Here is a 27523-nt window from a genome sequence, read left to right as displayed (position 1 = left end):
GCCTACATCTAGAAGAAAGGATTTTCTCTGGAAACCCAGCCCTTTGGGTTTTTGCTGGAGTTCCTCTAGTTGCAGCCCAGGTCACATCAAAGCTATCTCTCTTTCAGCTCCACTGGTACTTAGAAAAGCAGGAAGATATTTTTCTTGTATGGCTCCCACATCTTTCCCAAGCTTCAGGCTTAAATAGTTCTTTGGGGTCACTGGAATCCCAGTGCCCCTGGACTCTGCCCAAAAATAACTTCCCAAAGAGTTCCTCCTCTGTTTTAGGTATTTAACACACAGCTCAGCTTCCCTCAACTGTTCTTGCCCTCAAAATTTATTCCTTCACTTATATATGGACTCTAAAAATCAGGGTGCCTGGATGGCTTAGCTGGCTAAGCGTCCAACTTCAGCTCAGGTCATGATCTCACATCTTGTGCGTTCAAGCCCCACCTCGGGCTCTGTCCCTCCCCGACTCATGCTCTGTCTCTCTCAAAAATAAACAAACATTAAAAAAAAATTTAAAAAATAGGGATGCCTGGGTGGCTCAGGTTAAGCGTCCGACTTCAGCTCAGGTCATGATTATCTCGGTTTGGGGGCTCAAGCCCTGCATCGGGCTCCGTGCTAACAGCTGAGAGCCTGGAGCCTGCTTCAGATTCTGTGTCTCCCTCCCTCTGCCCCTTACCCGTTCACACTCTCTCTCAAAAGTAGATAAACGTTACAAAAAATTTTTTAATAAAAAATAAAATTTACAAAATTAAAAAATTAAATTAAAAATAAATTTAAAATAAATTCAGAAGAATTTTTTATTTTTAAGTAATCTCTACACACAACATGAGGCTTAAACCCACAAACCTGAGATCAAGAGTTGCATGCTCTGCCGACTGAGCCAACCAGGAGTCCCAGAAAATAATCTTTAGGAAAGAGCTCACAGATACACAGAACAGACTGATGGGGTGGGGTTGAGTAAAATGGATAAAAGTGGTTAAAAGACACAAATTTCCAATCACAAAATAAATACGTCCTGGGGATGTTATGTCCAGCACAGAGCATATAGTTAAAAATACTGTACTGCATATTTGAAAGTTGTTAAGAAAGTAGATCTTAAAAGTTCTCATCACAAGAAAAAAAAAGTGTATGTGTGATGATAGAGACACTTGAGTGGCTTAGTAGGCTAAGTGCCTGACTTGATTTCAGCTCAGGTCATGATCCCAGGGTTGCGGGATTGAGCCCTGCATCGGGATCCACACTGAGTGTGGAGCCTGCTTAAGATTCTCTCTCTCCCTCTGCCTCTCTCCCCACTTGTGCTCTTTCTCTAAAAAATAAAAAATATGTGTAGTGATAGATTTTTACTAGACTTCTTATGGTCTTCATTTCACAATATATACAAATACCAAATTATGTTGTCCACCTGGAAACTAATATGGCAATTATACCTTAATTAAACAAAAAAAAAACCTTATTCTTTGTTCATTCTACCCTGTAGCTTCATAACCTGAATTTATATATTTATATATGTACGTATGTATGTGTATATTTATACTCTGCACCAATCCACAAAAAGCCTATGGTGCCACATAACCTAAATTAAATTATTTCTTCAAAGAACCAAAATATCCCATAATTCACCATTTTTGGTTTTCCCCCTTAATCTAGGTTCTCTACACCAAGCCTTCATCACTATACTAGGACTACTGGCATATAATAAATACATTACAATTCAATAAAATTCAATTCCTCTGGTGCTAGGACCATTATATCCTCCAAATGCATATGTGAACTGTGGAAAGAATCCTTCTTAAAAACTCAGTATATACCCACAACTGAGAAAAACAAACAAAAATGTTTATTTCTAAGCAATTGAAAATAATGCCTCATCTCTTTTACTTTTGTCCAGTCTCTCACATAACTAAAGGTATCCCTCATTTTGGTCATATCTAAGTTGTTTCTATCAGTCATTTAATAGTTATCAATGAATTCTTAAGGGTACAATTCCAGTAGCAACATTCACGAAATAAAATCAAAGTAATGTTGTATAGTATAGTAATGTTCTTTGTTCAATTTTTAAATGTTAACATTTTGTTGATGCTTTCATCTAGAGTTAAGCTTTCTCACAAAAATTACAAGGGTGATATCACCATGGCTTATTTGACAATAGCATCAAGCCAGCCTCAAAAGAACTAGAAATTCAAACACGCAATTAATTACAAACTGCTGGCCTACTTTTATTACGTGATACAGACATCTGAGTCTACAAAGAACCAACTTAAGAACATCCTAGTCTCTGGAACAGCTGGTCGGCACTGTCATGTTCCCGTACTTTCCCTCCCTGGTCAGGTCAGTGCAACCGGCAGATGTAGAACAACTGTGCCATCTGGTGGCCACTATAAAGAGCTCTATGAGCGACCACCTTTTTGTTCACTCTTCCCTTTCTCCTCTCTACCTCCTTTATAACTGATTCTTTATGTAGTACCTCTAACCTTTATGCTTTGCTCCCATTTAAAATGTGTGAATTTCTATAGATTCTTAATGTACCTGTTAACATTAATAAAATCTAGTTGTTCAAATGGGAACACACCACATATGTGATCATATCATACTACTATTTTGTGTTCTATGAAGTAGAGATGATGGTCCAAAAGACAAATATACGGAAAAATAAGCTGTGAAAAAGTTATTTCTTTTTCAGTCCTTCAGCAACTCCACCGATCAACAAATTGGGTATATTCTGATCTTCTAAACTTGTTAACATTCAATTGGGATTAGTACTAGAGGCTGATAGTCTATAAAAATAAGTGATTAACTGAACTATGCCAAGTGGCATTATTACATTTAATGTGAGGCTCATCTATCTTAATAATGATTACTTCAATTCCTAAGTCTCCATTACTATAACACACGTATTTCTTAACCTTTCTTGATCAGACTTAAGGAAGATATGTAGAAGCTTTTAAAATTAAGCTACTTTCTGAACAGCTTCAAATCCTTTCATTTCAGTTCCGCACAATTACTCATGACCTCCTAAATGCAAAGCACTCTGAAAACCCACTGAAAAGGATGGGAAAATAAAAAGGCAATTTCTCTCCATCCCCAAACCACCATCTAACATAAAAGAAATATATCTCCTTGAAGAAAAAGACAATGACAAGGGCTCCTACTAGAGGAGAGACACACTGGGCCTGTGTTTTTAGCTGTCATACTAATGAAAAGGGTATTTCATTAAAGACACAGGATTCAGTGGTGACTGAGCCTGAAATGACTGGACCTGACTGATTAGATGTGAAGTGAGAAAGAGATGGAGAGTGACAGTAGGGTGAGAGAGAAGGGACAACACCTGGAGTTCAGCTGGAACAACTGTGCAGATACTAATACTTTCACTAAAATGGGGACCACAGAGGAAGTTTTGGGTTTGTCCCAACTTAACATATTGAATTTCAGGGATCTGCAGACCATACACAGGGAGATAGCCAATAAGGTAGCATGATTTGGATTGGACATATAGATTTGGTAGTAATCAGCCTATAAGCATGTAACTGGTATTTGAAGCCAGAAGAGTAAATAAAATCACCCAGGAAGGATTATAAAATGACCAGCGATGGAACAGAGCCTAAGGGAGAACCCTCAAGAAAAGTTTTAAATGCAAGAGGAGTGCAGACAGAAGATAAGTAGTAGCTGAGTAGTAGAAAGAAAACCGGTAGTACTTTAAGTGAGTTTGTGGTCAAGCATGTTCAGTGCTACTGGGGGGGTGAACTAAGATGCAGACTGAGAAGTTTCTATTAGATTTACCAACCAAGAGATAACAGATCAATGAAATGATGAAGGCTGAGCCAGCTGGCAGTAACCAAGAGACACTGGGAGAAACAGAACTGGTTAAAAGGATGTACCCCTTAGGTACTTAGGGGTAATTCTAAGTACCCAAAGAGAAGGAGATAGAAAGAAAGGTTCAAGACTCAGAAGAAAGAGAGAAATGGGAGAGAGAAGCAGATTCCATAGCCCAGATACAGTAGAGGAATTAGTCCTGGACACCTTAACACATTTAACTGCAAGCAGAAATTTATGCAAGCTGTAGTCAGTGTAAAGCAGGTGCCAGTCAAGCCACAGATCAAAATTCCTACTTTCTACTAAGCAAAACTGTCCTCCAAAATTAGCTTAGTTTTGGTTCATTCCCTTGGTAATATAAATAGCATGATGAAGGGAGAGAGCAGCCTGCTTAGCTAAGGAAAAAGCAGCTGACAACAGATGGGAACGACTGCAACACATGTAAGTCCTTCTGCTGTTAAAAAGATATTCTGCAGAGCAGTGACTGCTTCTTACTCATCCTGGTATTCCTTGTAGCACCTAGCTTATAGCCTGGGATATAGCAGGTGCTCAAGAAATCTCTGCAGAATGATTTAAGCAATGGGAAGATAGAAGCAGAATGTTTCTATAAAACCACAAGGCAATTCTGAGTAACTGTCAAAAAAAAAAATCAACACAGCCTGTACACTCCAATCAATTTCAGATAAAACAAAATCTAATTCCAACCATATCTTAGTCTATACCCAAAAGTATGAAGTAAAAGACATTCCCTTCCTGCAAAAAGCCTTAAAAATGTTAATGCTCTTTGCACTGAGTAATGTACAAAATTGTTGAATCACTGTATTGCACACCTGAAATTAATATAACACTGTATGTTTTACTGGAATTAATTTTTTTTTAATGTTAATGCTCTTTGGCCCAAGAATTTTACTTCCAGGTATCTAGTCTAAGATAAATAATTAGAAATGTAGACAAAGATAATATGCAACCTTGTCCACTATAGCACTACTTACAATAATTGAAATAAGAAAGAAAAGAAAAGAAAAGAAAAGAAAGAAATGAATGGAGAGAAAAGGAAGAAAATAAGCTCAATTAACAACATCAGGAGAATTATTAAGAAGTATCATGGATTACACTGTATGTTAACTACCTGGAATTTAAATAAAAACTTAAAAATATATATATATATCACCAAGGTGAATAGGATTCACCAAGTAAAATGTTTATGAGTTTCTAACAACATGGGGAAGTGCTTTAAGATAATTAAGTTTTTTTATTTATAAAATACCAAATTTAAATATAGCCTATAAAAAATGTGCACAGGACAAAACTACACAAAATAGTAACTCCATCACTGGATGGAGAAGTTATGGATGGTTTTACTTTGCTGTCTTTACTATTTCACATTTTCCAATTTTAATATCCTATTATTTTTATAATTAAAACACTTTTTTAAATGTCCAATTATTTTGAACAGGCAGGATAGTTCAGGGCAGAGAGCTACTTCTATCTGTTATTATGCATGGATTAAATTTTTTAAAACTCTCCGAAGGGACTATATGACCATTGCTCTTTTGAGATGTAGAACTGTGTTTCCTATAAGCTCTTACTTCCCAAATTAACCTACACATACTCAAAACTGGGCTGGGTGGGTGGGTGGGAGAACAGGGTAAAATTAGATTGCGTTTCTAGAGCAAATTTACTTGACTATAATAAGTTAAAGCATTAAAAAAATAAGTTAAAGCATTTTTAATATCAAAACTCTCATAAATATTAAGAAAAAACTTGCTCCCTCCTCACACATCCATCTCCATGTGGAGAACTTCTCTAGAGAGCTCCCATCCTCTTTTCCCCATTCTTCCCCTCACACATCCCACAGCTGGGCATGAAGGGCTCAGCTCCTCTGGGCTCCTTCCCTTGGATCTGCCTCCTACCCAAAGAAGACATTCTTACCTGCTCTGACAGAGAGAAGACCTGAGTATTCCAAACTGTCTCTGTGCCTGTGACTAGGTAGATAAGTATGCCTAATTCCAGGGTGGAAATAGCAAATTTACTTTACTATGGTAACTGCTGCTGCTTTCTTCAATGAGTTTTTTGCAGTAATTAAACTATTTCTTCATATCCACTAGTATGTCTATTATCAAAACCAAAACCAAACCAAACCAAACCAAAAGACAGAAAATAACAAGGGTTGGCAAGGGTATGGAGAAATTGGAACCCTTCTGCATTATTGGTGGGAATGTAAAATGGTATAGCTGCTGTGGTAAACATGATTCAGCAATTCTACCTCTGGGTATACACACAAAAGAATGAAAGCAAGTACTCAAACAGGTATTTGTATACCAATGTTCACAGCGGTATTATTCACAATAGCCAGAAGATGGAAACAAATCAAATGTACATCAACAAATGAATGGATAAATAGAATGTGGTAAATACACGCAACTGAATATTATTCAGCCTTAAAAAGGCAGGAAATTCTGACACATGCTGCAACATGGATAAACCCTGAGGACATTACGCCAAGTGAAATAAGCCAGACACAAAACGACAAAAGTTGTATGATTTCACTGTGAGACACCTAGAGTTGTCAGAATCATAGAGACAGAAGGTAGAATAGTGGTTGCGAGGGGTTGAGGATTGGGTGGGGATAGGGAGTTATTATTTAATGGGTAAAGAGTTTTAGTTTGTGATGACAAAAAATTCTTTTAAGTTTACCTTTTTATTTTGAGAGAAAGAGAACAGGTGTGTATGCATGACTGGGGGAGGGGCAGAAAGAGAGAAAGAGAATCCCAAGCAGGCTCTGCACTGTCAGCACAGGGCCAGACCAACCTGAGCCGAAGTTGGATGCTTAACCAACTGAACCACCCAGGCACCCCTGGGATGATGAAAAACTCTAAAGATGAATAGTAGTGATAGTTGCATAACACGTCAATGTACTTAATGTCACAGAACTAGACACCTGAAAAATACTTTAGATGGTATATTTTATATGCATATTTTACTACAATTAAAAAAATAAACCTGGGGTACCTGAGTGGCTCAGTTGGTTAAGTGTCAGACTCTTGGTTTCAGCTCAGGTAATGATCTCATGGTTCGTGGGTTCGAGCCCCCTGTCGGGCTCTATGCTGACAGAACGAGACCTGCTTGGGATTCTCTCTCCCTCTATCTCTCCCTCTGTGCCACTTGCACGCATGTGCGCTCTCTCTCTCTCTCTCTCTCTCTCTCAAAATAAACAAATAAACACTAAAAAAAAAAAAAAAAACCAACAACAACCTGACAATTTGATTGTATTCTGATTCCTGTGCCCTCCCTCTCAGCTGACCCTGACTCTATACTGACCTCTGTAAGCAACTGATACATAGAGAGTAGAATATAAAATTCTCATGAATTCTGAAATACAGAAAACTCCCAAGAAAGTTATACGAGCCAGGGGCTGTTTTAAATCACAAACCAGATCCACTTAAGGTAACTACTATATCTTATGCAGCTAAAAGATAGTTCAAGAAGAAAGTTTGAGAAGCACAGCTGTAAAATGTTTTCCTACACCGACCAAAAAAAAAAAAAAATCCTATACATAATCTGATTGTTACAGACAACTGGGAAATCCCTCATGCAGATAACTGGCCATTTGACAACAGACCTTCAATGAAGATGGGACAGAAGAAACTCCCACATGTTAAAGTAGAAAGTCACCTCTAACACCTCAAGAAAGAAAGCTGTTTATTATAATGGAAAGGGAATGGCTTAGTGTCAGACAGTTATAGGTATGAACTCCACTGTGACCTTGGGCAAGTAACATATCTGGTACTGCGTTTCTTCATCTGTAAATGGGGATAAGAATATCTATCCTGCAGATTTATAATGAGAAAAGAAAAATATTCACCCCAAATATATTTGAAGTGTAAGTCAATATGGTTAATGCTCAACAAATACTGATTCTCTCACACTCCAGGAAGTCAATTCCTCCATAGGCAAATTCCTTTGACGTAGGCTAATTTTTCTAGATCAGTTTTCTAGATTTGTTGTATCTTTTTTTAAATGTTTTTTTAATTTATTTTGAAAGAGAGAGAGAGTGGAGGAAGGACAGAGAGAGAGGGAGAGAGAGAATCCCAAGTTGTCAGTGCAGAGTCCGACACAGAGCTCCACCCCATGAACCCTAAGATCATGACCTGAGCAGAAATCAAGAGATGGATACTTAACCCACTGGTCCACCCAGGCGTCCCTGTCTTATCTTCTTAGCCTGACATTTTCAAGTCAGAATGATGGGACCTAAAAAGCCCAAGACTTCCACTTCTTTCATTTTAAGAAATAGTTACTGCATTTTTTTTCCAGTAGGTATTTTGTCAAGAATGATGGAAGACCTGAGATGTGAAAGCTAGCAAGTTAGCCCAGTTTCATGGATGCTGGCAAAAGACATGAGACTCCTCAGTCAGAGACAAAAGACTTCAGTAGCCATAGCAATAGCCCCATCACACAGGGCAACACAGAGGACCGGAGATGCCAGCATATGCAGGACATTGTGGGACAGGTTGAGGAACCTGTGTGCAGAGAACCCACATCTTTCAATGAACAGTAAGTTGGCCTAACCTCTGCAGCAAGGAGACCTTATCTTTATTATACTGGATGATAAATAAACCTGCCTTCTGCTTAGGAGGGAGATAACTGTATCTTCCAAGACTGTTTGCTATACAGATTTTTTGGAAAAAAAACAGTAAGTAACGAAGGGAGAACTGTCTCCCAATAAGCGTTACTATGTATTACATTATCCAACCCTATCTTCCAGGCGCCAGTTCCCCTTCTCAGAGGCAAAGACCTCTCTCAATTTCTTGTGTACTTCTTCAGAAGTATTCTATGCACCTACAAGTGTGCACATATACACACCATTTTATTTTTTAAACAAATGGTTGCAATTATACACATAATTCTGTACCTTGCTTTTCTGTTTTCTTAGGGACAGTTTCACACTGACACATATGGATCTAACTCATTTCTTAACATCTGGACAGTAATCCATTTTATGGCAGTATCATATAGTTAACCAGTTCCAATCCTCCTACTAACAGAGTTTTTTGTCTAGGCTTTTATTATTACAAATAATGGTGCAACAGAGTTGTACATATCTTTGTACATATTTGCTAAAAGTGAAATTGCTAGGTATATGCGTTTTTAGTTTTTATAAATATCACCAACCTGCTCTCCAAACAGGCTACCCCAATTTAACTCTCATCCTTTAATGTAAAAAGAGGACCTATTTCCTCACACCAGCCTAAAGCAGTATTGTTTGCCAACAAAAATAGGAGCTATAGCTCTTACTATAAACAGGACTTTCAGACATTACGAGTAGGCTTTTCAATACCCCTTAGGTTCAAAATTAAGTTGCTAAACCCCAAGTGTAAGGTAGTGTTATGCTGTGGAATGAGCACATAAAAGGGATACAGGATCTAGTACCAATTTTCCCATGACTAATGCCACGACTGACCCTGGCCATATCAATCTCTCTGGGCCTTGGTTTTTCTCATGTGTCCGATGACCCTTTCAACCTAAAATGTGTGTACATCACTCATCATTTGAAATTCTAAAGGTTTTTCTCAACAGAAAATTATTATTTCAAAAGTAAAGTTTGCAAATAAGAGAAACATTATACCTGTAATTAAAACTTTTTAGAATAAAGTAGAAAACTTTTTCTGGTACAGTATCTTTTCAGATAGTAGTATTTATTATCTCTCATATACTTCCAAAAGGCTTCACAGAAGCAGGCCTCAGTAAAACCAAGACACCACAGACCAAGAGAGTATCAAGATACTATACGTCTCACTGCCACACAAGAAGCCATTTTTAGGTGGGAGGAGACCTGAATCAGTCGAGGATAGGAAAGATTTTTCATTGGACCTCTCCCTTCTAATATTTTTTAATAATATTACCTATTCTAAAAAATCACATTAAAAATATTCTTTTCAATTATGTTATAAAAATATGTGAAACAGCTACAAAATTGATAAAGAAGTTCTCTTTGCAGATTTGAGGTTACAGATTCAGGCAGTACTTTAAAAAGGCCTCTATCAAGGATAAGAAAGCTGCTCCAGAAGCAACTATTGGTAGCATTTCATCTCACCTTTTGTATCATTCTCATTCCCTCCTTTTCTTCCTCTCTTTCTCTCCCTGTCCCTATCTCTTTGCTATATCCTTTTTCTCTCTCTATTTTTCCTCTTCTTTTCTTTTTCTCTCCCAACCATCCTTTTAACTAGGTCTTCCAGCTGCAGCCAGTAGCAACAGCCTCTCCCCTCTAGGGACCTTCCAACCAACCTCAAGAACAGCAATGGAAGTAAACTGCAAAGGCAGCCAAAATGCAAGAACAGGGAAACACTGAGTGAGAAATCATGTTTTGTTACAATACCTTACAAACCCAAAAGAAAATCCTTTCTTTCACCACCAAATAAACTGTTCTAAAACCCAGATGGTAATACCAAAACAATAATGTCACTATTTAAACAGGCAATTTAGTTTTAAGTTAAACCTGAATAAGTCTGGATACAAATCATTTTATTTAGCAAAATCGGTATAGGGGAAGATTCCTAGCTAGTGAAGATGTTTTCTCAAAGGGAACAAAGATGTTCCCTCTAGGCAAGGTAGTATAATTTACATCAAGAATATTCTCCACTATGTTCAAAAGCAAAAACAGAAGAGTTTAAAAAGATATAATTTCCCACAAATCTATTTGTTGGGCAATTTCTTCTGGAATCTAAATCATGCAATTTATTTGCAAAAGACCAATTTGCATGTTCTAACATTAACCTGCTTGTATAGTTTTGATACAGTAGAATTTCTATGTAAAATATGAACTCAAATGGACTGTGTTTAGACCTATAGCAAAAATATAAAACACTAAGAAATCAGAGTATACCATAAGAAACCAAATATTTTTCCTCAAGGCTTGGTGTAGTTCTCACTAGATTTCTGGAACAATATTTTATAGTTTTCAGCTACATGCCTATAAGTTGCCTTTCTCTTATTTTCACTAGCATCGATAGCAACTTTCAGATAAGGATAACAAAAACTAGGGTACAGAAGTACACATTCAAGTTTCCTTTAACTCCTACAGAGAGAAAAAGTAAACATTCACAATTTTTTCTTCAAATCAAACTCAAAAAGTGGTCAAACCCTGAAGATAGTAAATGTTAGGTTATGTTTACGCAGATCTCCTTTCCCCATTTGAAAATAGGTACAGGTACTTTTCCTATTAACAGAGTATTTACAATGGTAGACACCAGGTCTGACCATAAAAATTATTTCTATACTATACATTTTTAGAATTCTACCCATTTACTGAAACCCGTAACTATTTGCTAATAAGGAAAAGAGATGTTTGTTAATAGGGCTTGGCCAGCATGGAGCCCAAAATAAGACAAGCAGGCCTGTTATACACTCCAGTTTGCTTTTCAGTTCCTCCTCTGGGTAGTTCTCTTCTGTCCATCTCAATAAGTGGCATATTTGTAGATGTGTACATTTTTCTGAAAGCTGACACGAAAAATATGAAAATAATGGAAACATGCACATTTTATACACTTTGAACACTTACTATGAAAAAGGAAGGAAGGATCCAGAATTAAGAAATCTGTTTTGCTTTTAAATGGTGAACAAAGACCACAACATATAAATATAAATTACTTTGGAAGAAGAAAATTTGGGGCTAATCTAATAAATTTACTGATCAGCTTTGATTTGAAAAAGGGTCATCGTGATATATTTTGCAAAGGCAGCTGAGGCTCTTTCTTTCTTTCTTTTTTTTTTTTGAAAGACTTTATTTTTACATAATCTCTACATTCAATGTGGGGCTCTAACTCAATCCCAAGATCAAGAGTCTCATGCTCTACTGACTGAGCTTGCCAGGCACCTCTCTTCTCTTTTCTGATTCTTTTCCAGAATCTTCCCAAAATAAGCCTTGGGAGTCCTTACTTTTCACTGTTATGAATGTATATATTAATTTGGAAATAACAGGGCTCTACATGATAGAGGCTCAAAAATATTTGCTGCATGAGTTAGAACACCAGTGAAGGATGAAACCACCATGTCCTAAACTATTTATCAATAACTATCCATTCCTTTAGAGAGTGTATCAACTTTAAATACCTCTACACAAATAACTACTTAGAAATAAAAGTTCTTCTACTTACTAGCTGTGGCTCTGGTCGATTCATTTTGACTTCTGTTTTATTCAACTATAAAATGGTGATAACAGTGTCCTTCCTACCTTCCTCTAAGAGCTGTAGTGAGGATTAAATGTGACAACAGAAGTGAATACATTCTGGATACTACAAAGGCAATTATCTACTTTGCTGGATATGCTCCACATCTCTAAATAAAGTCTAGCTGGATATACAACTTAAACATTCTAGCAACTTAAGTTCAACATACGGAAAACCAAATGCATCATTTGACTCCCCAAATCTGTTTCTCGTGTAGACTTCTCAAAGTTTCAAATCTGGATGACAGAGGTCAATTTTTACTTCTTTCCCTCAGTACATCACCAAAGTCTGTCAACCTTCCTCCCATGGTTTCCTTCTTTTCCAGCCTACTAACACTTTCCCTGTATTATCTCATGTCTAGGTCATTACAACTGATCTCCTAGTAGCTCCTCTTATTCCCCGACAATCAGTTTCAGTCCCAAACTCTCAGCTTTAGAAACAAATTTCCAACTGCCTACTTGTCAAATCTGTCTCAACAATAGATGATGATCTAGAGTCTATTTATACTATCATCTGTAATAGGCACCTTCTAATGTGGCTCCCATGATCCTCACCTGCTGGTATTCACACCCTTGTGTGGGCTGAACCTCATCATTTACTCATTCCATGCCCAAGTGGGAGAGAGGCAGAGACAGAGGAAGAGAGAGAGAATCCTAAGGAGGCTCCATGATGCCAGCACAAAGCCCAATGCAGGGCTTGATCTCACTAACCATGAGCTCATGACCTGAGCTGAAATCAAGAGTCAGATGCTTAACTGACTGCGCCACCCAGGCACAACTCATCACTCACTTCCAATATAGTGAAAAGTGATGGGGACTTTACTTCCATGTTTAAGTTACAAAAGACTGTCACTTCCATCTTGCTAGCATTCTCGTTTTCTTACTTCCTGACTCTGAAATAACAAGCCGTCAAGTAGTAAGATGCTCTGTGGAGATGCCCATGAAGCCAGGAACCAAAGGAAACCACCAGCGGTCAGTTTATAAGGAACTGAGGTCTTTGTCCAACAGGCCAAAAGAAATGAATTGTGCCAAGAGCCACAAATGAGCCAGGAAATGAATTCTTCCCAGCTGAGCCTCAAGATAACTGTAGCCTTGTGAAATACCCAGAACCAGTGGACCCACCTAAGCTTCAGAACACTCTGGGATAAAAAATGTTACTGTTTCAACACACTAAATTTTGGGGTAATTTGTAACACAACAGTAGATAATACACTATCTCACATATTTCAAAATAAATTCAAAATAAATAATAAACATAAAAAGAAATTTACAAACATTAAAAAAAATTGGGGGCACTTAGGTGGCTCAGGCAATTAAATGTCTGACTCCTGATTTTGGCGCAGGTCATGGTCTCACAGTTCTGAGACTGAGCCCCCTGTCAGGCTCCACACTGACTGGGATTCCCACTCTCTCCCTCTCTCTTTGCCCACCCCCCAGCTCGCGCGCACAGGTGCTCTCTCTTTCTCTCTCTCAAAATAAACATTTAAAATAAAAAAGACAGGGGCGCTTGGGTGGCTTAGATGGTTGAGCGGTTGAGCATACAACTTCAGCTCAGGTCATGATCTCGTGGTTTGTGGGTTTGAGCCCTGCGTTGGGCTCTGCTGACAGCTCAGAGCCTGAAGCCTGCTTCGGATTCTGTGTCTCATTCTCTCTCTGCCCCTCCCCAACTTGTGCTCTGTCTCTGTCTCTCAAAAAAAAAAAAAAAAAAAAATGTAAAAACAAATTTTTTTTAATCAAAAAGACAATAAAGTGCTGGTAAGAATATGAAGAAGTTAAAACTCAATAAACTGCTGGCAAGAAAGTAAAATGGTATAGCTACTTTAGAAAATAGTCTGGGGGCACCTGGGTGGCTCAGTGGGTTGAGTGTCTGATTTTTGATTTTGGTTCAGGTCACAATCTCACAGTTGTGGAATCAAGCCCTGCAATGGGCTCTGCACTGAGTGTGGAGCCTGGTTGAGATTCTCTTTCCCTCTGCCCCTCTGCCCACTTGTGCTCTTTCTTTAAAAATTAAATTAAATTAAAAAAAAATAGTCTGACAGTTCCTCAAAAAGTTAAGCGTAAAGTTACCATACGACCCAGCAATTCCACTCCTAGATATACACCAAAGAGAAATGAAAACACATATCCACACAAAACTTGAACACAAACGTTCAAAGTAGCATTATTCATAATAGCCACAAAACAGAAACAACCCAAATGTGTGTCAAATGATGAATAACAAAATATGGTATATTTGTATAATGGAATATTATTCAGTCATAAAAAAGAATGAAGGAATGATATGTGACAGCATTTATAAACCTCAAAAACATGATGCTTATTAATTTTCTAAGTTTGTAAAGCTAAAGTCCAGGTCGGAATCTCAGGGTCTTTACTGAATTTCAACTACTCAGTAAGACATAACCAAAAATCTCCACTTTTAAAATGGAACAGTAGCAAATTACAGGTAGGCAGTTGAATGTATTGCCTCTGAAATTATAGAAATAGCTGAAGCCATGGAAGAGAATGAGATAACAAACAGAAAACATGCAGCTTAAGGAAAGAAAATGATGGAATATCATACCAGCCTTTTAAGGAAAAGAGCCAACCAAAGAAACGGAGAAAAAAAACATTCAGAGGGTAAAGGAGAAACCAAGAGAAAGTAATATCAAAAACTCAAGAAAAGAGAGGCGCTTGGCTGGCCCAGTCAGTAGAGCATGCAACTCTTGATCTCGGGGTTGTAAGTTCAAGCCCCATCGTGGGTGTAGGGATTACTTTAAAATCTTTAAAAAAAGAAAAAAGAAAAAAAAGAAAAGGCAAGAAACGAATTGTAACTAATACAGTTATAGAGAAATCAATGGGAATAAGAATCTAAAAAAAATTCATCATTTTTTCACTCCTATCCTTGGTGTGGATAGAGCCAAATATCATGAGTTGAGCAATAAACAAGGATTAAAGAAATGGAAGCAGTTGTGTGTAAATGAGTTTTAAGAGGAAAGAATTAGGCTGAGTTTTACTACACTTGTTTTTTTAAGTCTAGAAACTTTGAGTCTCAGAGGAAGAAGCCAGGAAGAGAGAACAACCCAGGGCAATGGAGAAAACTGCTTCATCAATGTCCTAGAGGACAAAGGGACAAATTAAATTGAGAGCTAGGTTGAAGGATTAGTCTTGGACAAACCTCATTAAAATAAAAATATGTCAGTATGTAAATGCAGTAACACATTATATATCTGCACCCTTGGGGAAGAGTTTCACATAACTGCACTTTCCAAATATTTAAGCATCTTTTCTTTCAGCTATTTTCTTTGAAATTGTTCAACACTATATCACGTGGTTCTGTCTTCTTACACACTGTGCTTTCCTAGATGACTTAAGGCCATTATGACTGATTATTGTACTAGGAAGCAATATAGCTGAGTCTGCATGTTAATTTTTCAAATCTTCTTGGGCTGTCCTACACTTATCAGTTGCCATTTTCTCTGGTACATTTACCGTGATAACCTTTTTCATATGTGCTTCCAATAGATTCTAGTTTGAAAATCATGTAACCATTAAGTAATACACTAAACAAAGGATAATACAGTTCTGAATTGAAGTACAGGAGTAAAGTGCGTGGCTTTATGACAACTCTCTCCAGGGCTAAAAATTCTGTTTCACGTTTTTTTTTTTTTCAACGTTTATTTATTTTTGGGACAGAGAGAGACAGAGCATGAACGAGGGAGGGGCAGAGAGAGAGGGAGACACAGAATCGGAAACAGGCTCCAGGCTCCGAGCCATCAGCCCAGAGCCTGACGCGGGGCTCGAACTCACGGACCGTGAGATCGTGACCTGGCTGAAGTCGGACGCTTAACCGACTGCGCCACCCAGGCGCCCCTGTTTCACGTTTTAATTCAACTGAGAGTGGGTTTCAAAAAGTTGAGGATATCTATCAGAAGACAGACTTCTGACTTGGAATATTACTTTATTTTGCTTCCTTAAGTCATATCAAAATATCCTTGCCAAGTAATTGATAATCTTACATGGTTAGTCTTCAGCCACCAAAAAAAAGGATCATGTTGATTCCAAAAGTGACCCTAAATATCTCACAGTAACTAAATATACTTTCCTGTCCTAAAATCACTTACCAATAAAGTTATAATTTTCTACACTTCATTTCTGTATGCTAATAGTCATGCATATTTCACACATATGGATATTATGTGTATACTGTGTATAGTTAAGTATATATCATTCACAAAAATCTTAGCTTTATTTTTTTTAATTTATTTTGAAAGAGAGAGACAGCGAGTGTGGGAAGGGGCAGAGAGAGAGAGAGAGAGAGAGAGAATGAGAGAGAGAAAGAGAATCCCAAGCAGCACAGAGCCTGACTCAGGGCTTAAACTCAAAAAACGTGAGATTGTGACCCAAGCTAAAATCCAGAGTTGGATACTGAACCAAATGAGCCATTCAGGTGTCCCACAAAATCTTGGCTTTAATCCCTTTCAAGTTTCACACAAATTTCACAACTACAAATAGCACAGGGCTAAAAATGACTAGAGTTAAGTACACAGGGAGTCAGTTAACCAAAATTTAACAATTCATTTCTTTAGCTGCAATACAATGGTATAGCCTGAATTCATTCTTTCTTAAGATTCTGGTGATCTAGCAATTCTACTTCTGGGTATTTATCTGGAAAAAAAAAAAGGGGGGTGCACTTGGGGGGCTCAGTCAGTTAAGCATCCGACTTGGGCTCAGGTCATGACCTCACGGTTTGTGAGTTCGAGTCCTGCATTGGACCCTGTGCTGATAGGCTCAGCCTGGAGCCTGCTTCAGAGTCTGTGTGTCTCCCTCTCTCTCTGCCCTTCCCCCCGCTCATGCTCTGTGTGTGTGTGTGTGTGTGTGTGTGTGTGTGTGTGTGTGTCTCAAAAATAAATAAACATTAAAAGAAGTAAACATTAACTTGAAAAGATTATCTGCACCCCTATGTTCAATGCAGCATTATTTACAATAGCCAAGACGTGGAAGCACCCTAAGTGTCCATCAACGGATGAACAAATAAAGAAAATGTAGTATATAAAATGGAATATTATTTAGCCACCAAAAAAAAAAAGGAAATCTTGCCATTTGCAAAAACATGGATGGACCCTGAGGGCATTAAGTGAAGTTAGACAAACAAATACTGTGTGATCTCACTTATACATGAAATCTAAAAAAACAAACAAAACAAAATAAAATAAAAATGAACTCCTAGATAGGGACAGACCAGTGGTTTGCCAGAGGTGGGGGAATGGGGTGGAGGCATGGACTGTGAATTGGGTGAAGGTGGCCAAAAGGTACAAGCTTCCAGTTACAACATAAGTCCTGGGGATGTAATGTACGGCATGGTGACTATAATTAATGATAACATTTTGTGTATTTGAGAGTTGCTAAGAGAGAAATCTTAAAAGTTCTCATCACAATAAAAAAAATATTGTAACTATGTATGGTGATGGATGTTCACTAGATTTACTGTGGTGATCAACACATACAAATAGAGAATCATGTTGTACACTTGAATCTAATGTTACATGTAAAATATCTCAATTAAAAAAATTCTGGTTATATCCTCCTATACTTTACTCATCAAAAGCAAAAACAAAACTACCATTGCTTCTCCAGCACTCTCTTCCTGCTCCTTAAATTTATCCTCCATATTAATGAAAATTAACAAATGTAGAATTTCTCATCATGACAGAGTTAAATGGCCTGACCAACTCAAACTGAAATGTCTCCAGTCTCCCTGGTTTAGAGTATTAGAGGCACCAGTATCTATATCTGTGCCCCTGTGTTCAAATTATTTACGTGTATCTCCCCTTCTAAGTCACAAACACCATGAGGGCAAAAATCTTTTTTTTTTTTTTAATGCTTATTTTTGAGAGAAAGAGTGCAAATGGGAAGAGGGAAAGGGAGAGGGAGAGGGGGAGAGAGGGAGAGGGAGAGGGAGAGGGAGAGGGAGAGGGAGGGAGGGAGGGAGAGAGAGAGAGAGAGAGATAGAGAGAGAGAGAGAAAGCAGGCTCCAGGCTCTGAGCTATCAGCACAGAGCCCCATGCCAGGATCATGACCTGAGCGGAAGTCAGAGGCTTAACAGACTGAACCACCCAGGGGCCGCAAGAATCTTTTCTTATTCAATGATTCCATTCAATCACTTGACAAATATGTTTGAGCACCTAGCATTTCCTAGCCTCTGGAGAGAGCTGAGTTAAGCAGTTCCTGCCTTCACAGTCAAGCAGGAACTGTAAACACAGGCCTGTAAACAAATTACAACACACGCAAAAGCAGAAGTGAGCACAGAAATTAAATCAGAAGAGGAATGAACTCTAGGGATGTAGAGGAAGTTCAGGGATACACTTATGTATTCTCCGAAAGGCCTTCCATAAATACCTGTTGAATGGACGAATGAATGAATGAAATCTTGCTTATGAAAGATGAGATCCCAGGTCCAAATGAGATGTATTAGTTGCTTCTGGAAGTCACTAGGTAACTTTACCTTTCAACAACCGCCAAAATGCAGACTCCAGCATGTCACCCCCACCTGAGGAAATCACCTTGAAGAAAGGACCTACCTGTACTGCCAGCCTTTTGCACTGCCACCGCGACTACTGCTGCTGCTGCTGCTGCTGATTCCACCCCCACAGCTGCTGTTGCTGCTGTTCTTGTTTGGGGTCACCGCTGTGGCCAGGCCCTCCAGCTTTCCTTCACTCTCTGAGACTTTCATTGTTGACACTGGTTCACCCCCCTGCATCTTAACTCCAAAGTCCATTTGCCCTTCTTGGGCGGGAGGGAACAACTCTGCAGAGTAGTTTTGTAGGTGCGAATTTTTAAGATTTGATCTGAAGGTGATTCCAGTTGCTAAATCAGGCCGCGGCTGGATGGGAACCATCAAATGGTCCAGGGAAGGAATACAAGCATTCCTACCAAAGGAAAACTTTTAAGAGGGCAAGGGTAGCAATGAGGACAGAAACCCTTTAAATATATATCTCTTTCCCGGCAAATGCAAGGAGGAAAAAAATCACCCTGCCAGAGGGTTTGGTGGTTTACTCAAAGGAGAAGCAGAAGCAGTGCGAGGAGGTCGGGGACTCTTAGCCAAGAGGGCTTGCCGAAGGACGGAGGACCACGGACCGCGACCCGAGGCCTGACCTCTGAGCTGACGGACTGGCCCGCCGCGCTCCCTCTGCTCCTCCAGCGGGTCCTCTGGCGGAGGGTTCCGTCCAGCCCGCTCGACGGTTCCCGCCGCAGCCCCCGTGACAGAACAGGGACCGCCCGCGCGCAACCCGGGAGGAGGGCTGGGGAAGGAGGCCGCCGGGGGCGGGACGCCTGCTCCCAGGGCCGCCTCTCCTCCGGCCAGTGGCGAGCCGCTCGGGGCGACTTCCTCCAACGCCCCCGGCCCAGGGCCCTCGACTGGGCTCCCAAGACCGGCGAGTCCCTCGCCCTCTCCCCAGCCCCAAGCGTGAATACCACAGCTGCGGTCGCCGCCCCACCCACAGCCCCACAGCGGGTCACCCACCCGCCTGCTCTTTCCCCGCCTTCCCTTCCGGAGTAGTGTGAGCTCACTTCCGAAGAAGAAGCGCCTGGCGCCATCTTGGCGCAGGGCACGCGGCCCTGAAGGGGGCGGAGCCTCGGGGGTAGCGGTGTTGGGGGGGTTGACCCGGAAGAAGGGAAAGGGAGGAAGGTGGGACAGCCAAGGACGGAGAAACAAAGAAGTCCGACTTAGTGCCGTTGTGAAGTGTGACTTCGGGCCTTCCTAACCAGGTCCTGTCCATCCATTGGAGGGCCCATTCTAGGCATCTTAGAATGAAGGCTTAGAAAAATATCATTTCTGTAACAAATTGCTAAAAACCCTCCTATTTGGAGTGCCTGGGTGGCTCAGTTGGTTAATGGTCGGACTCTTGCTTGCAGTTCAGGTCATGACCTCCAAGTTGGTGAGTTCAAGCCCCACCTTAGACCATGCTGACAGCATGGAGCCTGCTTGGAACTCTCTCTTTCTCTCTCTCTCAAAATAAATAAACATTAAAACAACAACAAGAAGAAAACTCGTCTTCATTTTAGTGATTTTTGCAAAAATTGCATGACATTGGAATAGGGCAAATCATTGTTGCAAATGAAAATGAAACTGTTGTGGAAATTATAGCACTCAGAATCAAAGCTAGGTACTGTTTCTCTGACCCCAGACAACTCACACTCTTTAGACTTTGTTTTTTTCACCTGTAAAGAAGCAGTAGTTGAAGGTAATTTTTAACGTCCCATCTAATTGTAAATTCTAGTTTCTAACAACATGATTTGTGAATTGAATGTATGTCATATGCAAAACACGAAGGCAAATGCAAAGAAGTATTACCAAAGTAAAAACGCAGGGGGCGCCTGGGTGGCTCAGTCGTTAAGCCTCTGACTTCAGCTCAGGTCATGATCTTACAGTGGGTGAGTTTGAGACACACGTCGTCGTCAGCCTCTGTGCTGACAGCTCAGAGCCTGCAGCCTGCTTCAGATTCTGTGTCTCCCTCCCTCTCTGCCCCTCCCCTGCTCGTGCTCTGTCTCTCTCTGTCTCAAAAATAAATAAAAACATTTTTTAAAAAAGGCAGTAAAACAAATGCGGATACATACATAATTAAAGCTATGAAGAAAATTAAAGGAGAAGATATTAAAAAAAGTGGGATGGGACAGAGAATCTGTTTTAGAAGAAAGGTTGAGAAAAGTCATCTACGAGAAGATATTTAAGGTGAGAAATGAAGAAACATGAGGAAGCTAAGGGAAAAGAAAGCTTTATTTATTCTGGGGAATGAAAGACCTGGCAGCATGGTGAGCAAGAGAGAGAGTAGCATAAAATGAGAGTGAAGAGGTAGGCAGAGAAATTCGGATATTATTGTTAAGTGCAATGGAAAGTTATTGAAGGTTTAAACAGAGAAGGTTTGTAATCTGATCTATGTTTTTAAAAGATCTCTCTGGTCTCTTCAACAAATAGTGTTGGGTCAAGTGGATATCTATATAAGGAATGAAATTGGATCCCTACCTCACATCATACACAAAAATTAATTCAAAATGGATCAAAGACAAATATGAGAGCTGAAACCATAAAACTCCTAAAAATATATATATATAGGGGTAAATCTCCATGACCTGGAGTTAGGCAAACCTTCTTAGAAATGACATCAAAGTCTAAGCAACAAAAGAAAAAAGTAGCTAGATTCAGAGTCATGAAAATTAAAAACTTTGGTGCTACAAACAATACCATCAAAAAAGTAGGAAACAGAGAGGTGCCTGGGTAGCTCAGTTGGTTAAATGTCCAACTCTCGATTTCAGCTCAGATCATAATCTCACAGTTTGTGAGTTCAAGTCCCACATAGTGCTCTGCACTGACAGTGTAGAGCCTGCTTGAGATTTTGCCTCCCTCTCTCTCTGCCCCTCCTCCACTTGCTCTCTCTCAAAATAAAAATAAAAATAAAAATAAGTGTTAAAAGAAAAATTGAAAAAATAACCCAGAAAATGAGAGAAAAATATTTACAAACCATGTATCTGATAAGGAACTTTACTTTATGTAAAGCACTCTTACAGCTCACTAATTAAAAAAATAAACAACCCTATTTAAAATGGGCAAAGGAGCTAGATAAAAATTTCTTCAAAGAAGATATACCAAAAGTCAATAAGTACATTAAGAGAGTCTCAACATTATTTACCAAGGAAACACAGATCAAAACCACAATGAGATGGTGATTCCCAACCACTAGGATGGCTATAATAAAAAAGACAATAACCAATTGTTGATCTTGATGAGGGACATGGAGAAGAAACTGTACTCCTCACACACTTCCGGTAGAAGCATTACACTAAGTCTAAGAAGCAAGACACAAAAAACCACATATTTTATGATTCCATTTATATGAATGTCCAGAATCGGCAAATCTATAGAAGCAGGAAGTAGATTAGTGGTTGCCAGAGGCTGGGAGGGAAGAGGAATGGGAAATTACTGCTAATAGATATGGGTTTTTTTGAAGGGTAATTAAAATGTTTTAAAATTAGATGCTTGCAAATGGTTGTGCAATCTTGTGAATATATTAATATCTGTTTAGTTGTATACTTTAAATGGGTGAATTTAGGATGCATGAATGATAACAAAATAAAATTATTTTAAAAAAAAAATTCTCTAGTTACCATGTAGAGAATTGATTTTAGTGGGAGAAAAAGAGGAAGCAGGGAGACTTGTTAAGAAGCTTTATAAGAAATGAAGTGAGAAGTGATAATGGATCAGACTAGGGTGATGGCAATGAGGATAGGGCAGTAATTGGATCCAAACCGTATGGGTGTGGAGGTGGCTACAGCACTGAAAGTGGATTGAATTTCCAACGGTGCAGGAAATATTCTTACAGACCTCTCCAATGCCAGTCTGTTCTACACATCACAGATGACAACCTTCTGATGAAACTCAGAACCCTCCAAAGACCTTTCATTATTTCTGAAAAAAATTCCAAACTCCTCTGTCCAAGAAAAAATGGTGTTGTAATAGCTATAGGATTGAGAGTTATTCTTTTGTAGTCCCATACTGATCAAGATAAAGATCTCTATATAATCAATGAGGTCAGCCAACTGTAAAAGTAAGCCATGCTAAACCACTCTAATCAAGGAAAAGAAGTATTGAGTGTATGCCTTAATTGGATCAATGAGAGGTGCAAAGGAGGAACATGCCAATCCAAGGACAGGAGACAACATGGAGTTTGGAAAAAGCTTTAGCTTTAGAGACCCAGGGACTATTTTGGCATTCCTCCCAATGGTGATAAGACTTGGGGACTAGCTTATGCTGACCAGGTGCACAACAGATGATGTATAGCAAATGGAAAGACAAATGTTAATAACAAAAAAAAAAAATTCAGTCCAGAGTGTTCAAGTTTGAGTACACTTTTTGTGCAAGACACTCAGCAGGATGCACTTTTTACCAGAAGGTTACAAGATGTTCATAGACTCATGAGCCAGAGCTAGGAGAGTTGATTGACAGATATTTTGTTTTCTTAAAGCAAAAACTTCTTTTATTGTAAACTGAGTCTGTTTCATCCAATGTCTAAAGAGAAAGAAGAGCATATGACTTGAACAAAGAAGATAAATGCACTTTTTTGAAAGACTTCAAAGAAGGATATGTTCATCTCTGTGAAGACATTATTGTGCATTCGTCAGCATTCTACTTGCATGATGGATCAGAGCATCCTTCCACATGGAAAGAAGCTGAAAAGCATAGTGGTCAAGAACATTTTGGGACACCTGGGTGGCTCAATCAGTTGAGTGTCAGACTCTTCATTTCCACTCAGGTCCTGATCCCAGGGTCGTGGGATTAAGCCCCGTGTCAGGCTCTCAGAATCTTGGGATTCTCCCTCTCCCTCTCTCCCAACTTAAAAAAAAAAAAAAAAAAAAAAGTCAAGGGAGTAAGTACAAGGATAACCATTGCATAATTAAAAAAAAAGAAAAAAGGACATTTGATTAACATTCAGTTTTAGAAGCTTTATACCCATGATAGGCCAGCATATAGGACTTTTTAAAGAAGTTTCCCTTTAGGGTTTGTTCCTTGGATTAGAAATTGTAGGCCTTTGGTATTTTTTTGTCAAGCACTTTCAGAATTCATGATTTTGGTTCAGGGCTGGTAATATTGTGCCATTTTCTTCTTCCTCACAAAAATATTTTTGGATATGTGCCAGAATGACAATCATTGGATACTAATTCCACTGCATGTGACCTTGGGCAAATTACCTGAGCTCTTTGTACCTGTTTTCTTACTTGTAAAATGATAGTAATAACGACTCTGCCAGAGTGCACCTCGTGGCTCAGTCAGTTAAGCATCTGACTCTTGTTTCGGCTCAGGTCATGATCTCACGGTTCGTGGGTTCCAGCCCCGTGTCAGACTCCGTGCTTGCAGCACAGAGCCTGCTTGGAATTCTCTCACTCCCTCTCTCTCTCTCTCTCTCTCTCTCTCTGCCCCTCCCCTTCTCACTTTCTTTCTCTCTCAAAATAAATAAAGTTAAAATTTTTTTCAAAAAAGAATGACATCTCTGCTATAGATTAAAATGTGTTCCCCAAAAGTTTGTGTATTTAATTCCTAATCCCCAATGTGATGGTATTTGGAGATGGGGCCTTTGGGAGATAATTAGATTTAGATAGGCTCTATAATAACATTAGTGCCCTTATAAAAAGAGAAATCATAAAGCTCACATTCTTCCTCTCCCTTACGCTGTCTTTCTTTCTGCTGTGTAAGGACACAGGGAGAAGAAGGCCATCCACAAGCCGGGAAGACAATTCTCAAGAGAAATCAATCATGTTAGCACCTTGATCTTAGACTTCTACCCTCCAGAACTGTGAGAAAATTAATTTCTGTTGTTTAAGTCAGCCTGGTCTATGGTATTGTGTTATGGTGGCCAAAGCTAAGACAATCTCCCTTTGGAGTGATTGTCAGCATTAAATGACATGACACATGTAAAATATGTGCACATGTCTGACACATGACATGGAAAGTGCTTGGCAACTGTCACCCATTATTATTAGAAAAATAAAGTTTACCTGCCAAGTAAAATGAATGTTTGTGTTTGGTGAGAGCACCTTTCTCCTGGACAACTCTGAACAAACACTAACCAGCATATTTCTGAAGACATATTCCAACATATTTCTGTGAGAGAATGTCAGCTTTGTGTCCCAAATGAAATGGTGTTTTCCAAATCTCTCTGTTCACGAGAGATCTGTCAGTGTATGTAAATATAGAGTCCTAAGAACATTAGCTAGAATCACCGGCATGTGGGTGTCAGTGAGAAAATGCAGGAGCATAGGGCGATCCCTGTTCCAGTGGCTTCTACAGAGCCTTCCCTGACCATTCACTCTGTACAGAGGAGTCGTCTCTCCCCACTATTCTTGATCCTGTTACCCTGCTTTAGTTTTCCTCATAGCACCCGACATTACAAGCTTTGCTGTACATTTTCTGTCTCCTCACTGGAGAGGAAGTGGCATAAGGAAAGACCTAATTCTTTGTTCCCACTGTTGTATCCCCCACTACTTGAACACTCCCCAATACATGTGTTGAATGAGTGAGTGAATTTACTACAGTGGCTAAGAACATGAACTTTGGCATCAGCCTTCAAACCTTGGCTCTGCCCCTTAGTGTGCTTGACTGTGGGCAAGCTACTCACCTTGGTGAGCCTTGGTTTTCTCATCTGTAAAATAGAAAAAGAATGAAATAAGAAAATATTTAGAAAGTGTTTAGCACAGTGCCGGCATCTAGTCAGCAGTGAACTAGATATGATCATTTTCTCATTCTCCCCCTGACCTGCAGGAGAGGGAGTGGTGCCTTATTTCCCTGAAGCAAGAACTGCTTTCTCTGTGAGCCTGCTGCCATGAGAGCAGAATGAACAGGAAGACAGGACACAAACAAACTGGGGACCGGGGAGCAGGGAGCAGGGGAGTGGGCAGCAGTGCCGACCACAGGAGAGGCACTGTAAAAATAAGGCTGTGGACCCACAATTAAAAACAAAACATCAGGGCGCCTGGGTGGCTCAGTCGGTTAAGTGTCCGACTTCAGCTCAGGTCACGATCCCACGGACTGTGGGTTCCAGCCCTGCATAGGGCTCTGGGCTGATGGCTCAGAGCCTGGAGCCTGCTTCCGATTCTGTGTCTCCCTCTCTCTCTGCCCCTCCCCCGTTCGTGCTCTGTCTCTCTCTGTCTCAAAAATAAATAAACGTTAAAAAAAAAAAAAACAAAAAAAAAAAACAAAACAAAATAACCCAAAACAAAAAGGTGGGGGAAAGGAAGGAAGGAAAAGGAAGCAAAATTCTGGGAGAACAAAATATTCACATGCACAATAGGTGTTACTGCTACTGGGGTAAAAATTTCTGTTAAGCAGGAAACCCACCCCATGCCTATTACAGCTCAGGCAGAAATCCTTTAGCAATTTCCCACTCCAGTGGTGGTGATTCTGCTAAGGGCTCCCAGAGAGCAAGCATTTCACCTGACACACTCCCCTGCCCAGTTCAAAGCTTGTAGTGGGAGTAAAAGAAATAGACATACTCAGTGCTTTTGTTTGAGAGGAAGAGGGAAGGAGGGAGAGAAGAGAATGGGGTAGCTGCTGTGCTCACATTTTTTATAAAATGACATTTTTTTCTTCCATTCTCTGCATCTCTCCCCTAAATCTCTATTGAACCTCTAAGTATTTCACTTAAATACCCAGTAGACAATACAATAAGCTCTTAAAACTATATTATAAAATGAGAACACATGTTCCTTCAATGTGACATGCTCACCTTGCCCATTTTTAGACTCCTTTAGCTGGTGCAGGTGGTCTTTTGCTGACAGGAGCCCATAACAATGCACTGACCACTGGAGTCACATGCCCTTCCCTTCACCAAGTGGTGAATATGCCACAGGAAAGGAAAGAAAAGCCAACAGATGCTCTAGCATGCAATCACCTGGGTATGAAATCTGGGGAGCACTCATGTGGGTCAGCCTGCAAATTTATTTTTCCCATCAAATGAATCAGTTGACAGGAAAACAGTACTTTTTTAAAAATTTATTTTGAGAGAGAGAGAGAGAGCAAAAAAGCACACACAAGGAGGGGAAGGGCAGACAGAAGGAGAGACAGAATCCCAGGCAGGCTCCACACTATCAGCACAGAGCCAGATGTGGGGCTCAAACCCACAAACTGTGAGATCATGACCTGAGCTGAGATCAAGAGTCGGATGCTTAACTGACTGTGTCACACAGCCGCCCCGGGAAACAGTGATTTACTTGACAGGACATACACCAATGTCTCTTGAAAACACCATCCCACCCGGGTGCCTGGGTGGCTCAATAAGTTAAGCGCCAACTCTTGGTTTCAACCCAGGTCATGATCTCACAGTTTCAGAAGTTCAAGCCCCACCCAACAGCGCAGAGCCTGCTTGGGATTCTCTCTCTCTCCCTTTCTCTCTGTCCCTCCCCCACTCACACAGTCTCTGTCTCTCTCAAAATAAATAAATAAACTTAAAAAAATAAGTAAAAAAGAAAACACCATCCCACCACCACCATAAAAAAGCAAATATAAGGGTAGCACTTTTCAATTTGTGCTCCACACAATATTGCAGGGTATTAATCAATGTTACTTGATTTAAAATGTTTCTTGCTATGATTAGATATGTTTGAAAAACACTGATTTTTTTTTTGTTACACTAGTTCCTTTATTGAACAACTTCTTGGAAGATTTAATATGCTAATGTACATCATGAATCTTCATGATGGAGATTGAAGGTGCAATATTTCCCAACATTATTTGACCACAGAACACCTTTTACATAAAACATCTCCCAGGAATCGTGTCCACAAAGTTTATAGATCAGGATATCACTAGAAAGCAAGTAGAATCTTATGAAGAAATCCATCCATATTAATTCACCTTATTGTGCATGTTTTAGTGTCCTATCTCTCCCCAGTGTCCCTGCTTCTTCATGGCATGGGACTCTTCCCATGAGAATAATTCCCCTGGGTGGTGATTTAGGACAGAGGCCTCAGATGTGC

At 39.6% G+C, this 27523-nt stretch overlaps 2 protein-coding genes across 3 annotated transcripts in view; both read right to left on the bottom strand.

Moving 5' to 3' along the window:
• OSBPL11 (oxysterol binding protein like 11) overlaps positions 1-19474 on the bottom strand; it is an 88732-nt gene extending 69258 nt beyond the window's left edge. Inside the window, exon 1 of the mRNA XM_047874420.1 lies at positions 18583-19474. Within this exon, the coding sequence (XP_047730376.1) occupies positions 18583-18899 (317 nt within the window). The 5' untranslated portion in view covers positions 18900-19474. The remainder of the gene's footprint in view (positions 1-18582) is intronic.
• A 3886-nt stretch (positions 19475-23360) lies between these two features.
• Positions 23361-27523, bottom strand: part of LMLN (leishmanolysin like peptidase) — a 138771-nt gene continuing 134608 nt past the window's right edge. For both annotated transcript variants that reach the window (XR_007155536.1, XR_007155538.1), the window contains 2 exons: positions 25168-25191; positions 23361-23387 (listed from right to left, as the gene is read on the bottom strand). The gene's annotated coding sequence lies outside the window, so the exon portion shown is untranslated. The remainder of the gene's footprint in view (positions 23388-25167; positions 25192-27523) is intronic.

This window comes from Prionailurus viverrinus, chromosome C2 (genome assembly GCF_022837055.1).
Source record: "Prionailurus viverrinus isolate Anna chromosome C2, UM_Priviv_1.0, whole genome shotgun sequence".
In the NCBI taxonomy this organism is placed as follows: Eukaryota; Metazoa; Chordata; class Mammalia; order Carnivora; family Felidae; genus Prionailurus; species Prionailurus viverrinus.
This window is presented reverse-complemented; position numbering and strand designations above follow the sequence as displayed.